Source organism: Geotrypetes seraphini, chromosome 3 (assembly GCF_902459505.1).
Source record: "Geotrypetes seraphini chromosome 3, aGeoSer1.1, whole genome shotgun sequence".
Taxonomy (NCBI): domain Eukaryota; kingdom Metazoa; phylum Chordata; class Amphibia; order Gymnophiona; family Dermophiidae; genus Geotrypetes; species Geotrypetes seraphini.
In genome coordinates, this window is record NC_047086.1 from 103,554,132 (window position 1) to 103,568,616 (window position 14,485).

The following is a 14,485-nucleotide window of genomic DNA, read 5'->3' on the forward strand; positions in this document are numbered from 1 at the left end:
GCTGATAGCACCATGAACTGTACCACCATCCACCCACAGGACAACTGAGCCTCCAATCTCAAAGAAGGACTTTTTGTGTCCCCAGGTTGAGTGATGGAAGCCATCACCGTGGCATAGTCCAAAAAGATCTGGACTGTTTGAAAACGGAGCCCTTGAAGAGAAGAATAGTCAACCAGATTGCCCGAAAATCCAGGCGATTGAATGAACACTGGTGGTCGGATAGGGACCACTGGTCAGGAACAAGGATGGACAAGCACACTGCACACAAGCCTGGAAGACTCACAGTCAAAGGCAAAAGTACTCAATCCTAGATCCACAGAAGACCCCAGAACCGCGCGAGTGAGGATACAACTACCAGGCAAGACCCTGGTCCATACCACAGTCACCCAAGGCAGGGGCACATGCAATAGATCCCACTGCGGAACTAGTGTGAGGAGTAGCTTCCTGCAGCGGACGCAGACAGGCTCTGATTCAAGGGACCACAGCGAACAATACCACTATGGTCCCCAGATCCCAGAGAAACTGCAATGCCATGTGGTCTGGAGTGGGCTGAGGGCCCCCACTAACCTGATGTAGCCGCTCCCAACGGGACACGAGCTGAAACACTTCATTCATGCCCACAAGAAGTCAAATTCCTAGACACTCCAAATCCTGAGAGGGCTCAAGATGACTCTTCCTGAAGTTGATCAGCCAGCCCAGGCAAAGCAGCAACAGAATCACCAGCTGGACAGCCGAAACCCCACAGACGTTCAGATAAGGGTGAACCAGCACATCCAGCGGAAGGATGGGGAGCTGCTGCCAATTCAGAAGGCAGAACCACAAAAAATGAAACTGCAGAAACTTCTGTCAATCCTGAAAAATGGGAATGCGGAGAGACACCTCAAACAGATCCAGGGAGGCTAGAAACTCCCCCCATCCGGCACTACAGAAGCAAGCACCGAGTGCACAGACTCCATGCAGAAGCGCAAACTTTCAAGGCCACAGCACCCACCTCGTGGGCCAGGATCTGACTCCAAACATTAAATCCTTTCTGTGGAACAGAGAAACATGTCGAGTATCTCCCAGAGCTCGAATCACACTCTGGCACAGGATCTGTGGCCACAACATCCAAAGCTGGCAGACAACAGCCTGCACCAGAACCACCTTCTCGGGTCGGCCCACAGATGAAGCCTGGAAATATTCGGACAGAGGACAGAAAAATTCCAGCATGTAGATAATCCTGAAAACCTCCAGGACCCAGAGGTCGGAGGTGATGGTCTGCCATTCCGACAAAGGCTGACAACTGGCAACTGATGTTCAGAGGAAGAGACAGCGGCCTGGTGTCATAACTCATTCCAAGTGGCAGCCCCCAGTTAATTCGACACAGACTGTGAACAGTGAGACCTACCGAAGTGTGGTCCAGCAGACCAAGAGAACTGTTATCCCATGGAAGGACCCAAGAACAGACGAGAACGCCAGGAGGCAACAAAAGGAAGAACACCCATAAATTCCAGAAGGGTGGTACCTGCACCCAAGCAAAACCTTGGGTCAACAGCCCAGATCCCTGTCCATAAGGGCAACTACACCCCCATAGAACAGGAGCTAATCCTTGAAGATCAATAGCCTCAATATCCTTTTAGGAGAGTAGTCACCAGACCACTTCCGGATCCAGAACATTCTGGGAGCCAAAACAGAAGAGGCGTCAAGCTGGGCAAAAACTTACCTGATATCGTACAGGGCAACAGCCATGTAATCCAATCTGGAAATGAGAAAATCCAAAAGGGGAAGCACTGCTGTGACAGGAGCCTGGTGTAGCTTGAATTTCTATGCCTGAACCACAAAAGTGGAGGCAGACACCGCTCTAACACCAGCCCTGGTTAAATCAAACAGACGCATATGGATGAAAACCCATGTGTCAGTCCTGGATAACTTTCAGGATCACCCCCTACACAGGGGAGAAAGGTGCGCGAGGTGATCTGCGTCATTGAAGAATCCCCTGTTCAGGGAAGGAAAGGGCCTGTTCAGGCCATCCGCCCTGGGATAAAGCTGTGTCAGGCCATGCATACATTACAAGGGCCTTCAGGGGTCTTCCAAACAGCAGACAGGACAACATTCAGCAGCGACCAGCTATTCCTACTGCAGTGACAATCCTTGCAGCAAGTCAGAAAGAAACCAGCAAGGAGTGCAGGTGTGAAAAAGTATGCGCATAGGTCCGGAACCTGAAGATCTGCCAGATTCATCATATCAGAAAACGCTGCCGAGTAGCCCTGCGACATCAGAGGACTGGACAAAAAAAAAAAGTGTTTGGCGCAACTGGCAACACAACGGCCTGACACATCAGAACCCCAGGCAGGAAGGCAAGAAGACAAACCCTGGTCTACCAGAGCAGGGATTCCCGTGCCTGATACAAAAAGTCAGTCAAAAGGGAAATGGGCAGAAAGCTTTATAGACAAACGTCTGATACTACACTTGATCTTAGCTAAATGGCTGAGAAGCGATAATCACAATCACTAAATCCAGGAGGAAAAGACATCCTTCGCGGCGGGAGCCAAACACTGCACATCAGGATAGCCTGTGTGGACGATTTGCAAGAGAAATTGCCAAAGAAGCACTTGCATTTCACCAAAATAATGCCTGTGCACTCCCCAGGGTCCCCTGACATTATTTTTGTGGGAGTTGGGGCAGAAAGTGCTAGAAGACTCTCCCTGGGATCCGAATGCACCACATTCTGGCAAGCCTCGCCCTCCCCGTGGGCTGCAGCGCACATGGAACGCGGTTGCGTAACTGACCACCATCCGTTGAAACTGAGGCATGAATCCAACCAATCCTATCCTGGGGAGGCCAACTATGCAGTTTTCTTACAAAAACAAAGCTCAGAAACAGAAAAAAATAACTAAATCAAATTGGGAAAAATCCAAGATAGCCACCACAGATGCCGATTTTAACTAAAAATAGCCCGGGAAAATCATAAGAATTCACTAAAAATGGTGATTTGGGGATTTTAGAGGTGGGCAGGGGTAGGGCATGCAAGGAAACCTCCTAAAAACTCTTTTAAGACCCTCCAAATTCGCTGAATTAGGCTGTCAGCCCTTTGCTCACTGTGATCCTGTGCTGTATGCAAACACAGCAGAAACGGCTGACAGGGAGATCTTTTGCCTCAGACAACTGGAAACCTGGATTCCAACTCTTAAACTGCCCCACTGGACTGAGCACCACAGCCAGAGACCTCTGCCACGTTTGGACACGCCGCGTAGTTGCCTGATGGAGGAACGCAGTCTGGCTCCGATCCCAATCGCCTCCATGGAACCACTCAGCCTGCACTCTACCCACTAGCGGACTAACCTGGGTGAGCAAGCTCCCTAGGGAACGGTCCCTGAGCTCCGATCTGAAGAGCAAGCTGTCCAGGGGGCTTATTGCATAGCAGGGAATCCCCTAGAAGCAGACTTTTTCCAATAGTCTGCTATCTCCCGCAGGCAAGGATGTCCCCACAGGGAACCTCCGCAGCACAAGGGCAAAAGCCACAAACGAAAATTACTGAAAACCACGAAATAAAACACGAGCAGAAAAGATGAGCTCCTACAGCATGGCTTGTAGGAAGAAAAGACTGGTGAGCATGCTCAGAGATGAGGGATGTAAAGGAGGGGGGAGAAAAGCCTCTGAAGTTTTGAGGCTTCCTAAAGTCCCTGGCGGGAGGAGGGAAATAACCCACTGGTCCCTGAATAAAGTGGGATTGTAGAAGAACTGAATTATAGGCATTTAAGAACTGTTTAGAAAGGAACTGCAGCGCGGAGAACCAGCTTTTGATCCGTACTGCTTTGGGAGATGCCCCTGACGAAGGATACGAAACGGGGCTCTGTAGGGCAATCAGCTGGCACCCCGCATGAAAAAACAAAACAGCGGTTTGCAGATAAGTTCCTGTTTTTCAGCCATTTTATTAAGGGGTTAAAATTCACCAGGCTTTAAACTTCTCAGGAGCTTTTCACCAATGTCATTTAAAAGCGTTGTTGAATTGTTGATTTATTTATTTGAATCCTATTTAAATTCAATTCTCCACACTATATAGGCACCAGGGTTTGGGGCGATTGATAACAACTCTTGCATTAATCTAAAGCTTAAAGAAAAAAGTAGTTTAAAAAAAATTTTTGCACTATGAATTATAGATTTTTAGATTAGCCCACAGAGTGTTTTAAAATGTGAGTGGGTAACCCTTTTCACACGAGTTCCCACTTACTGATGTAACACTCTGTTTGTAACATCCAAACAAACACTTGGCATAAGGGGTTCAGCTAGCCCGAAACCCTTCAGGTGTCTGGAGAATAGAGAGCTGGTCTGGTTTTTGTAATAGAAAGGAATTGTGAACATCTTTACCTTCTTACCGAAGCAATGTCAATTAAAAGTTTCAAACTCAGGAATGAACAGCTTCTCTCATTAGTCAACATTCCAAAATCATTTTTATATCCACTGCAACTAAGTGTCCTCAATTTACCCCATTACCTTCTTTTTTAAAAAAAATTTTTTATTCGTTTTCATATCTTACAACAAGTGTATAATATTCAATCAAAATAAATTTTACAAATCACTTGACATTATCATCAAAGCATAAAAGAATCCCTCCCCACCCACCCAACCCATTAGTAATAAACCAGTTAAACAAATATCACATATCCCAATCCCACCCTACTTATAACCTTATATAATAAAAAAAAGGGGGTGGTTAAGGTGTCTGATCATTAGAATATGTAATCAATGGCCCCCAAATATTTTTAAAATTATGATAATTTCCTTGCTGTATAGCAAGCACTCTCTCCATTTTATAAATATGACAGACTGAATTCCACCAAAAGGTATAATTAAGCTTAGTATAATCCTTCCAATTTCCAGTAATATTTTGAATGGCAACCCCCGTCAATATTAGTAAAAGTTTATTATTATTTGCAGAAATTGGACTCTTAAATCTCATAGATGTACCAAATAAAATAGTATCATAGGAAAGGGCAACATGATTTTCTAACAATGAATTAATTTGGGACCAAATTAACTTCCAAAAGGCATTTATATAGGGACAGAAAAAAATTAAATGATCTAAAGTCCCAGCTTCTAAACTACAATGCCAGCATCTATTGGACCTAGAGCTATCCAACTTCTGTAAACGAACTGGAGTCCAAAAAGCTCTATGCAACAAAAAGAACCAAGTCTGCCTCATAGATGCTGACCTTGTAGTTCTTATTCTCCAAGACCAAAATCGTGGCCATTGAGAAGCAGAAATTTGGTGCCCAATCTCAATGCTCCAAATATCCCCGAGACCATTACCTTCTACTACACATGAATTGAAAGATAAAAAAAGAATAAAATAATTTTATTCAATGACGAAACATATCTGGTATGAAAAGCAAAAATTGTACTTACTATCGTCATTCTCATGTTTCATTATCTGGCACCTGCCATTGTCAAAACAAATAGCAAGGCAAGGACAGTCTGGTTCAATGTAGCCTTCAGAACCAGGGTACCAATGCATTCCAGCAATACTAAATGCACCAGTCACATTTACCAAACAGTTTAGTGTCATTTTAACCTGTGTGGCACAAAATTATTATTTAATAGTTTATCAGATTATTTATTATATGATATGATATATAATATACAGTTTGCCTTGTAAAGCAATTCATTTAGACATAGGCAGCATGTAATTTATATACACTTGAACAAGTACAGATTAAACGATCCACAAACATTTCCAGAAAGAGAGAGAATCCTAATAACTACTACACAATAGTAGGAATCATTCTGGAAAACCACAGTACAGTATAGCTTTTTCCACTAAACAGGGAGACAAAGCTCCTTTTTTTGTTTTATAAGTCATAGGGCAGGATTCACTAAACCTCCAAACTGTGTGCGATCCGATTCCGTTTGCATGCTAGCCGACCAATTCAGTAAAGGCCTGCATGCATATGGAGGCAATCGTTAACATGCCCCCCTACCCACGGCCAGAGCGACCCCCGCTCATGCGCACATCCTGACAGTAGTGACAGGAGAAGCAGCCTCCTATCAATGCTGTCAGAGCTCAGCTCAGCCCAGATCTCTCTTGCCTGCTTCCGGACTCTCCTGCTCTCTGCCGCCATTCCCTGCAGTGCAAGCCCGTGGTTTTAAAGCGGGCCTGCACTGCGGGGCAACGGCGGCAGAGAGCAGGAGAGTTGGGGCAAGCAGGCAGGAGAGATCGGCCCAACACCCCCCCTGAATTAACCACGACCGGCCCCACCACCTCACCCATGACTGGCCCACCCGCCCCACGTACCTTTTAAATTGTTGGGAGCAGGAGGAGTGCCCGGTCCCTCCTACTTCTTAGGGCAAGGCTCCTCTTCGGGAGCAGGAGGGGTGCCAGGTCCCTCCTGCTCCTAGGCTTCATCTTCGGGAGCAGGAGGAAACGCAAAGTCCTCCTGCTCCTACACCCTCCGCTGACCACTGCGCAATAGCAGCCTTAGGCCACGCCCCAGCGCATCATCTGATACATGGGGAGGGGCCTAAGGTTTGATTGGCTGAGACACCTCGGGTCCCTCCCAAGGGAGGAGCCCGAGGCGCCTCAGCCAATCAGGGCCTTAGGCCCTGCCCCGTGCATCACATGATGCATCGAGCATGGCCTAAGGCCGCACTTGCGTCAGAGGAAGCCTGGAGCAGGAGGGACTGACCACCCCTCCTGCTCCCAACAAGCTGTAAAAGAAGGCAGAGGTGGTGGGCCAGGCCCGGCCAGCCGACCAGCATCGGAGAAGGCATGGATCAGGAGGGACTGACCACCACTCCTGCTCCCAACAAGTTTAAAGGTACTGGAGTGGGGTGGGCCCGGCCAGCCCAGCCAGCATCGAAGGAGGCCTGGAGCAGGAGGGACTGACCACCCCTCCTGCTCCCAAGGAGTTTAAAAGGTGCATGGAGAGAGTGGCCCGGGCCGGACAGCTGGCTGGGCTAGCTTAGCTACAGGGAGGGAGGCGGGAAGGGCAGGAGTCATTGATGGAGCATCGGCGCGGGGGGGGCATTTAAAACCAAGGGCCGGCCGTGACTTTTAAAAAAAAGTTTATATAGTTTACTTTTGTAGCCCAGCGAGCATGTGGTTTTAACCTGCTTTAAACCCGCGGGTTAAAACCACGGGCATTGCAGAGCAAGGGGCATTTGGGGCAAGCTTGTAGGCAGGAGAAAGATCGGGGCAGAGCAGGGCGGTATTCATGGCAAGCAGGCAGGAGACAGATCAGGGCAGAGAGCAGGGCTTCTATGGAGCTGTAGAGTTGGAAAGACGTTTCAACTGGTCTCCAGCAGTTGCTTATTGGGTTTATTGGCCAGCCCAGTCGGTTTTAAATTATTGTTTGATAAAACGCATCACTGTCCAATTTACATGCGTTTTTCCTCATTTGCATGCACGGATTTGAATCAGATCGCAGGAGAGGTTAGTGAATACTGCAGGTGGGAAATCTGGTCGCAAAGGGGTCGCAAACCGATCAGTAGACAATCGGTTTGTTTAGTGAATCTAGCCCATAGTGTTACCACCATCTGCTGGGCAATGAAACAAAAGGGAGATAAACAGAGAACACTGGAAGAAGGTAGGCTAGAATATGGGATAAATACATCAGCCATCACCTTCACACTTCTAAAAAGAAGCATAGGTTTTGTCAAGAGGACCAAAAGTGAAGAAAAGTGAAGAAAGCAGTAAAGGGCAAATTCTTTAAGAGGAGCCTAACTTAATTAGTAAATTTGCTTCAATTAGCTCATAATTAGGGGAAAAAAAGGTTAGTTGGGTGAAGGCACCTATCTTATTAGGCGCAATTCTACAAAAGGCAGGTGCCTAACTCCAAAGTAGGCGTGTCTAGGGGTGGAGAAGGACTTAGGAACTGTTAGACACGATTCTCTAAAGGACTTAGGAACCTATAATGTACGCCTTTTTAAAACCCTGGCCTACATTACAAGCACTTAAGTTTTAAGTTAAGCACAATTATGTAATAGGTGTCTAAGTGTGATTGACAAGAAATGCCATTTACAGAATTTTTCCCTAAATGTCTCAAACAGTATGATAACCCGCAGTAAAATCTACTATTCCTTTATTTAAACAAAATAGCACCTTTTCATTTTAAAAAGTGTTAAAGAGTAAGATTACCCCACAGCCTGAAGAATTACAGTCAAACTGCCAATAAAGCACAGTTACTTACCGTAACAGGTGTTATCCAGGGACAGCAGGCATATATTCTCACATGTGGGTGACGTCATCTACGGAGCCCCGGCGCGGACAGCTTTTCAAGCAAACTTGATTGAAGTTTCAAGTTTGCACACTGCACCACGCATGTGCGTGCCTTCTCGCCCACTAGAGGGCGCATCCCACCTCGTGGTCCTCAGTTCCATAACTAGCAATGAAGCCATCCCCGGGGAGGCGGGCGGGTTGTGAGAATATATGCCTGCTGTCCCTGGATAACACCTGTTACGGTAAGTAACTGTGCTTTATCCCAGGACAAGCAGGCATGATATTCTCACATGTGGGTGACCTCCAAGCTAACCAAAAAAGGGCAGGTGGGAGGATGGCAATTTAGGAAAACAGATTTTGCAAAACTGACTGGCCAAACCGGCCGTCACTCCTGGATAAAGTGTCCAGGCAGTAATGAGAGGTGAATGTATGAACCGAAGACCAAGTGGCAGCCTTACATATGTCCTCCATCGGAGTGGATCGGAGGAAGGCTATCGAAGCTGCCATCGCTCGGACCTTGTGCCCCGTGACTCGACCCGGGGGAGGAAGGCCAGCCTGAGCGTAGCAGAAGGAAATGCAAGCGGCCAACCAGTTAGACAGAGTGCGCTTGGAAACTGGATGTCCTAATCGATTGGGGTCGAAGGACAAAAACAATTGAGGAACCTTCCGATGAGACCTGGTGCGTTGAAGATAATATGCCAACGCTCTCTTACAGTCAAGCGTGTGAAGCGCCGTCTCGCCAGGATGGGAGTGGGGCTTCGGGAAGAACACAGGAAGGACAATGGACTGATTGAGGTGGAAGTCAGAAACAACTTTAGGTAAAAACTTAGGATGGGTGCGGAGAACCACCTTGTCGTGATGAAAGACAGTGAAAGGAGGGTCCGCAACCAAAGCTTGCAACTCCCCAATCCGCCTGGCGGAGGTGAGGGCAATTAGAAACACCGCTTTCCAAGTCATAAATTTCAAGAGGGACTTGTTGAGTGGCTCAAATGGGGGTTTCATCAGTTGAGCCAGAACCACATTCAAATTCCACACGACAGACGGGGGCTTAAGAGGGGGACAAACCCTGAGTAACCCTTTCATGAAGCGTGTCACCAAGGGGTGGAGTGACAGCGGGCGTCCCTCCAGAGGTTGGTGGAAAGCAGAAATCGCACTGAGATGAACCCGCACCGAAGTGGTTTTCAAGCCGGAGCGCGACAAATGAAACAAATATTCTAGAACCGAGGATACCGGGACCGATACCGGATCCAGGTGGAAAGACGAGCACCAGGTGGAAAACCTGGTCCATTTCTGCGCATAGCAAAGCCTCGTCGAGATCTTGCGGGAGGCTTCCAACACCTCCTTCACCGATTGAGACAGGTCCGGAGGAGTCAGGGAACAAGAAACCAGGCTGTCAGGTGCAATGACTGCAGGTTGGGATGTAACATGGATCCTTGACTCTGAGACAGCAGAGAAGGAGAGACAGGCAGGGGGAGAGGCTCCCTGGCACTGAGCTGGAGCAGCAGGGAGAACCAGTGCTGACGCGGCCACCGAGGTGCTATGAGAATCATCGTGGCCGTGGACGATTTTAGGTGTACCAACGTTCGCATGATTAGAGGGAACGGAGGGAATGCATACAGGAACCTCCCTTCCCAGTCGAGTAGGAAGGCATCCGCTTCCAGACGGTCCTGCGAGTACATCCAAGAACAATATAGTGGTAGTTTGTGTGTCTCCGGAGAGGCAAACAGATCCACCTGTGGCGTTCCCCAGCGAGCGAAAACCTCGCGTAGAACTGCTGAGTGTAGAGTCCACTCGTGCGGTTGCAGAAGTCGACTCAGTTTGTCCGCCAGGCAATTCCGTTCTCCTTGGATGTAGACCGCCCGGAGGAAGATGTTCCGGGAGGCTGCCCACTCCCAGAGGCGAAGGGCTTCGGAGCAGAGGGGCCATGACCCCGTTCCTCCCTGCTTGTTCACATAATACATTGCCACCTGGTTGTCCGTGCGGACGAGGACCACCTGGTCCTGCAATATGTGAACGAAGGCTCGAAGTGCTAGGAAGATGGCTCGCAGCTCTAGCACGTTGATATGACACTGACGGTCTTCTGTCGACCACAGGCCCTGCGTGCGAAGGCCGTCAAGATGGGCTCCCCACGCGTACTCCGAGGAGTCCGTGGTCAGGACCTTGCGAAAAGGCGGAGTGCGAAACAATAGCCCCATGGACAGATTTGAAGAGTCTGTCCACCAACGCAGCGATTTCCGCAAGGGCGGCGTTACCGAAATGAGGCGAGACACCGGGTCGCACTCCTGACGCCACTGGGACGCGAGGGTCCACTGAGGGATCCTCAGATGTAGCCTCGCAAACGGCGTGACATGTACCGTCGAGGCCATATGGCCCAGCAGCATCATCATGCGCTTGGCCGACACCCTCGATAGTTGGGAGACCTGGCGGCTCATCCGTACCAAGGTTTCCAGCCGCTGGTTCGGCAGGTAGGAGCGTAGGCGCACCGTGTCCAGCACCGCACCTATGAATTGAAGAGACTGCGACGGCCTCAACTGAGACTTTGGAAAGTTTATCTCGAACCCGAGAGTTTGCAGGAAGGCAATAGACTGTCGGGTCGCTGAGATAACCCCCTCCCTGGTCGGGGCTTTGATGAGCCAATCGTCCAGGTAAGGGAACACATGGAGTCCACGTGACCTGAGGGCTGCTGCAACCACCACCATGCACTTCGTGAATACTCGTGGGGATGCGGCCAGGCCGAAGGGCAGTACCCTGTACTGGAGGTGGAGGTCCCCCACCTGGAATCGTAAGAATCTTCGATAGGCGGGGTGCACCGGAACATGGGTGTATGCTTCCTTCAGGTCGAGGGAGCACAACCAGTCCCCTTCCCCCAAGAGGGGGTACAAAGCCGGGAGAGATAGCATTCGAAACTTCTCCCGGGCCAGGAATTTGTTGAGCTTCCTGAGGTCCAGTATGGGGCGCAGGTCCCCGGTCTTTTTTGGGACCAAAAAGTAGCGGGAGTAAAACCCCGTACCCCACTGGTCCTTGGGGACCGGCTCGACCGCCCGAAGCTTCAAGAGGGCTTTGGCTTCGGTTATAAGGGTCGGCAGCTGCGAACGGTTGCAGGGGACTAAACTTGGTGGACTGTCCGGCGGCGAGGACACAAAGTTGAGCGAGTAGCCCTCGGAGACGATCCGGAGCACCCAAGCGTCTGAGGTAATCCCGGTCCATGCCTCCCGGAAGGACCGAAGACGGCCCCCGATAGGACGGGGTTCCTGTGAAAGTGCGGAGGGGAACCCGCCCCGTCCGCTCAGCCCGTCAAAAGGAGGGCGCGGGCTTAGAAGGGCCCTGCGCCTGGGCTTGGGTTTGTCCCCCTCTGCCTCGCTGAGACGGACGTCTCGGAGGCGGTCTGGAGAAAGCCGGGGTCGATTTCTGAGGGTATCGGCGCGGCGGTGGCCGAAAGGGTTTCTGCGGCGGGGGTCTAGGTTTGGGGCGGACCAGGGATGCTAGAGAGCGCTCCTGTTCCGACAAGCGTTTGGTCGCCGCATCCAATGACTCGTCGAATAACTCGGACCCCACACAAGGCAAGTCTGCCAGGCGTTCCTGCAGGTTTGGGTCCATGTCGAGGGTGCGAAGCCAGGCCAAGCGGCGCATGGCCACCGCGAGGGCCGACACCCTCGAAACCAGCTCAAAGGCGTCGTACACTGCGTGGAATAGGTACAACCGCAATTGAGACAGGTTGGACATAAATTTATCGAATCCTGCTCTTTGGGAGTCCGGTAACGAGTTTCGATATTGAGGAAGGTCCTTCACCATACCGCGCAAATAGGAGGAAAAGGTGAAGGCGTAATTTAGAACCCTGGTGGCCATCAGGGAATTTGAATAGAGGCGCCGGCCAAACTTGTCCAGGGTCCGCCCCTCCCTGCCTGGTGGGACCGCCGCAGAAACCCGTGAGGGTTGTGATTTTTTAAGGGCAGACTCCACCAGAAGAGACTGGTGTGAGAGCTGCGCCTTATCGAACCCTTTAGGGGGAATCGTCCTATATTTTGATTCCATTTTTGAAGGCACAGACGTAACTGTAAGAGGGTTTGACAAGTTCTGCAGCCAGGTTTGCAGAAGGACGCTGTTGAGAGGGAGTCTAGGCACCTCCCTAGGAAGATTGGGGAGGTCCTGTTCTTCCAAAAATTCTTTGGAATACCGAGAGCCTACCATCAGGTCAATCCCCAGGGCTTGGGCCATGTCCTGAACGAAGGATGAAAATGAGGACGGCCTAGCCTGGGGAGACGGGGTTCTCGACCGCCCCACCGAGGAGAGGGGGGAGGCCTCATGAGAATAATGAGGATCCCTAACCGATCCCGAATCCCAGGATCCCCTCTCGAGGGCCCTCGAGGGGGAAGGGGAAGTTATCCTCCTCGCAGAACCCTTGGGTGAGGACCCCGGGGTTCGTGGGACACTCTCCCGTTTCCTCGGCGAGGCGGCCCGGGAAGACTTCCCATGGGGTGAGCGGAGGAGCCTCGGGTTGTCGAGGCGCAACTCCGACACCGGCAGCGCCTCGCCCCCGAACGACGAGGAACGGTCGCGCCGAGGCGAGCCTCGGGGCCGCTTAGACTTCCTCGATCGACGCCCCGTCCGAGGTCGTGTCGAGGGCGAGGCGTGTCTGGAAGACCCGGAGGAAGAGGAGGAAAGACGGCGCACTCTGCGCAACTTTTCTTTGGGCCTTACACTCCGCTCAGGGGGTTCCCCCGAGGTCGAGGTCCGGGGCGGGGCCGAGACCGAGGTGAACGGGGCCATAGTACCCGAGACCGAGGTCGCCGAGGCCGGGGCTCCCGAGGGAGCCGAGGCCGGGGCCTCCGAGACCGAAGGCGCCCAGGCCGAGGTCGAGGCCGCCGGGACCGCAGCACGCTGCAACACTTCCAGGGCTCCCGACAGCTCCGATGAGATCAGAGCTCGGAGGAGATCCTGGAAGGCCGGAATCCCCACGAAGGTGGGGAGTTCCGAGTCCGGGGCACACTCCCTGGAGGGCGACCTCGGTCTCGAGTATTCCCTCGGGGTGTGCGGAGTCGAGGTCCGATGCGGGGCCGGGGTCGACCCACCCGCCTTGGCCTGACTCGAGGATGGCTTCTTTGCTGAAGGGGATGGAACAGAGGACTTACCCGAAGCTTGCTTCACTGACGACGTCTTCGAGGAAGAGGGCCGAGGCGAGGCCGAGGCCCCCGAGGACGCCGAGGCCGAGGTCAAGGCCGGGGCCGAAGCCGAGGCCGACGTCGAGGCCTTAGGCGGCGCGTCGACGGTGAACAATTCGGCCATTCTTGCCTTACGGCGACGGAGGGCCCTGTTTTGGAAGGTAGCACAGCGATCACACGAGTCTGTCGGATGTTCGGGCCCAAGACAGACAATGCACCACCGGTGAGGGTCAGTGATGGAAAGCAACCTCTCACACCGGCTGCACTTTTTAAATCCCGTAACAGGACGGGACATCCACGAAGAAAAGAAGAAGGCCGGGAACGTACCGACGTCCCGCGGCCACGGCTTCCGGGAGCCCCCGGAGCCCGACGAAAAACGGAAGACTTTTTTTTTTTTTTTTTTTTTGAAAAGAAACGAAAGGAAAACAGCACCGCGAACTAATTAGAAGGGAAAAACAACTAAACGCGGCAGCTAGAAGGCAAAAACACTGGAGCTCAGATCCACAGGGCTTTCTTGCTCCGCGGAAAAATTTGAACTGAGGACCACGAGGTGGGATGCGCCCTCTAGTGGGCGAGAAGGCACGCACATGCGTGGTGCAGTGTGCAAACTTGAAACTTCAATCAAGTTTGCTTGAAAAGCTGTCCGCGCCGGGGCTCCGTAGATGACGTCACCCACATGTGAGAATATCATGCCTGCTTGTCCTGGGATAAACTGCATATGCTGATAGTTTAATGGACACATAGTTAAGGAGCACCTCAGCCAAAGAGTTTCTTGGATAAACAGCAGAGCATTAATCCAAAGACCATGATTAGTGTTATCTGCAGGAGCTTTAAAGATCTCATTTGAAAATAGGATACAGAACTATAATGGGCAATACTCATATTTGGCAGCTTGCAAAATGCTAGGCCATACACAAAGTCTTCAATCTCTAAAATAAATAATTTCCAAACACAGGAGAATATAATGTTTTTCTTATACAACTTACAATAAAATTTCCTTGACTGTCATAAATATGTATTTCTCCATTTGCCATTCCAAAGAGCAGGATCTTGCTATCAGGGGACCAGGCTACATGGCACAGTTGTATGCCTTTAAGCTCCTTTCCCCAAATTCGATTGCCTGTTACATACA

General features: G+C 50.9%; 1 protein-coding gene across 3 annotated transcripts in view; it reads right to left on the reverse strand.

The window, feature by feature from the left end:
* WDR35 (WD repeat domain 35) overlaps positions 1–14,485 on the reverse strand; it is a 315,141-nt gene that overhangs the window by 239,436 nt on the left and 61,220 nt on the right. For all 3 annotated transcript variants that reach the window (XM_033936987.1, XM_033936985.1, XM_033936986.1), the window contains exons 6-7: positions 14,340–14,473; positions 5,386–5,551 (exon numbers count right to left, since the gene is read on the reverse strand). In XM_033936987.1, coding sequence (XP_033792878.1) covers positions 5,386–5,551; positions 14,340–14,473 — 300 coding nt within the window. The remainder of the gene's footprint in view (positions 1–5,385; positions 5,552–14,339; positions 14,474–14,485) is intronic.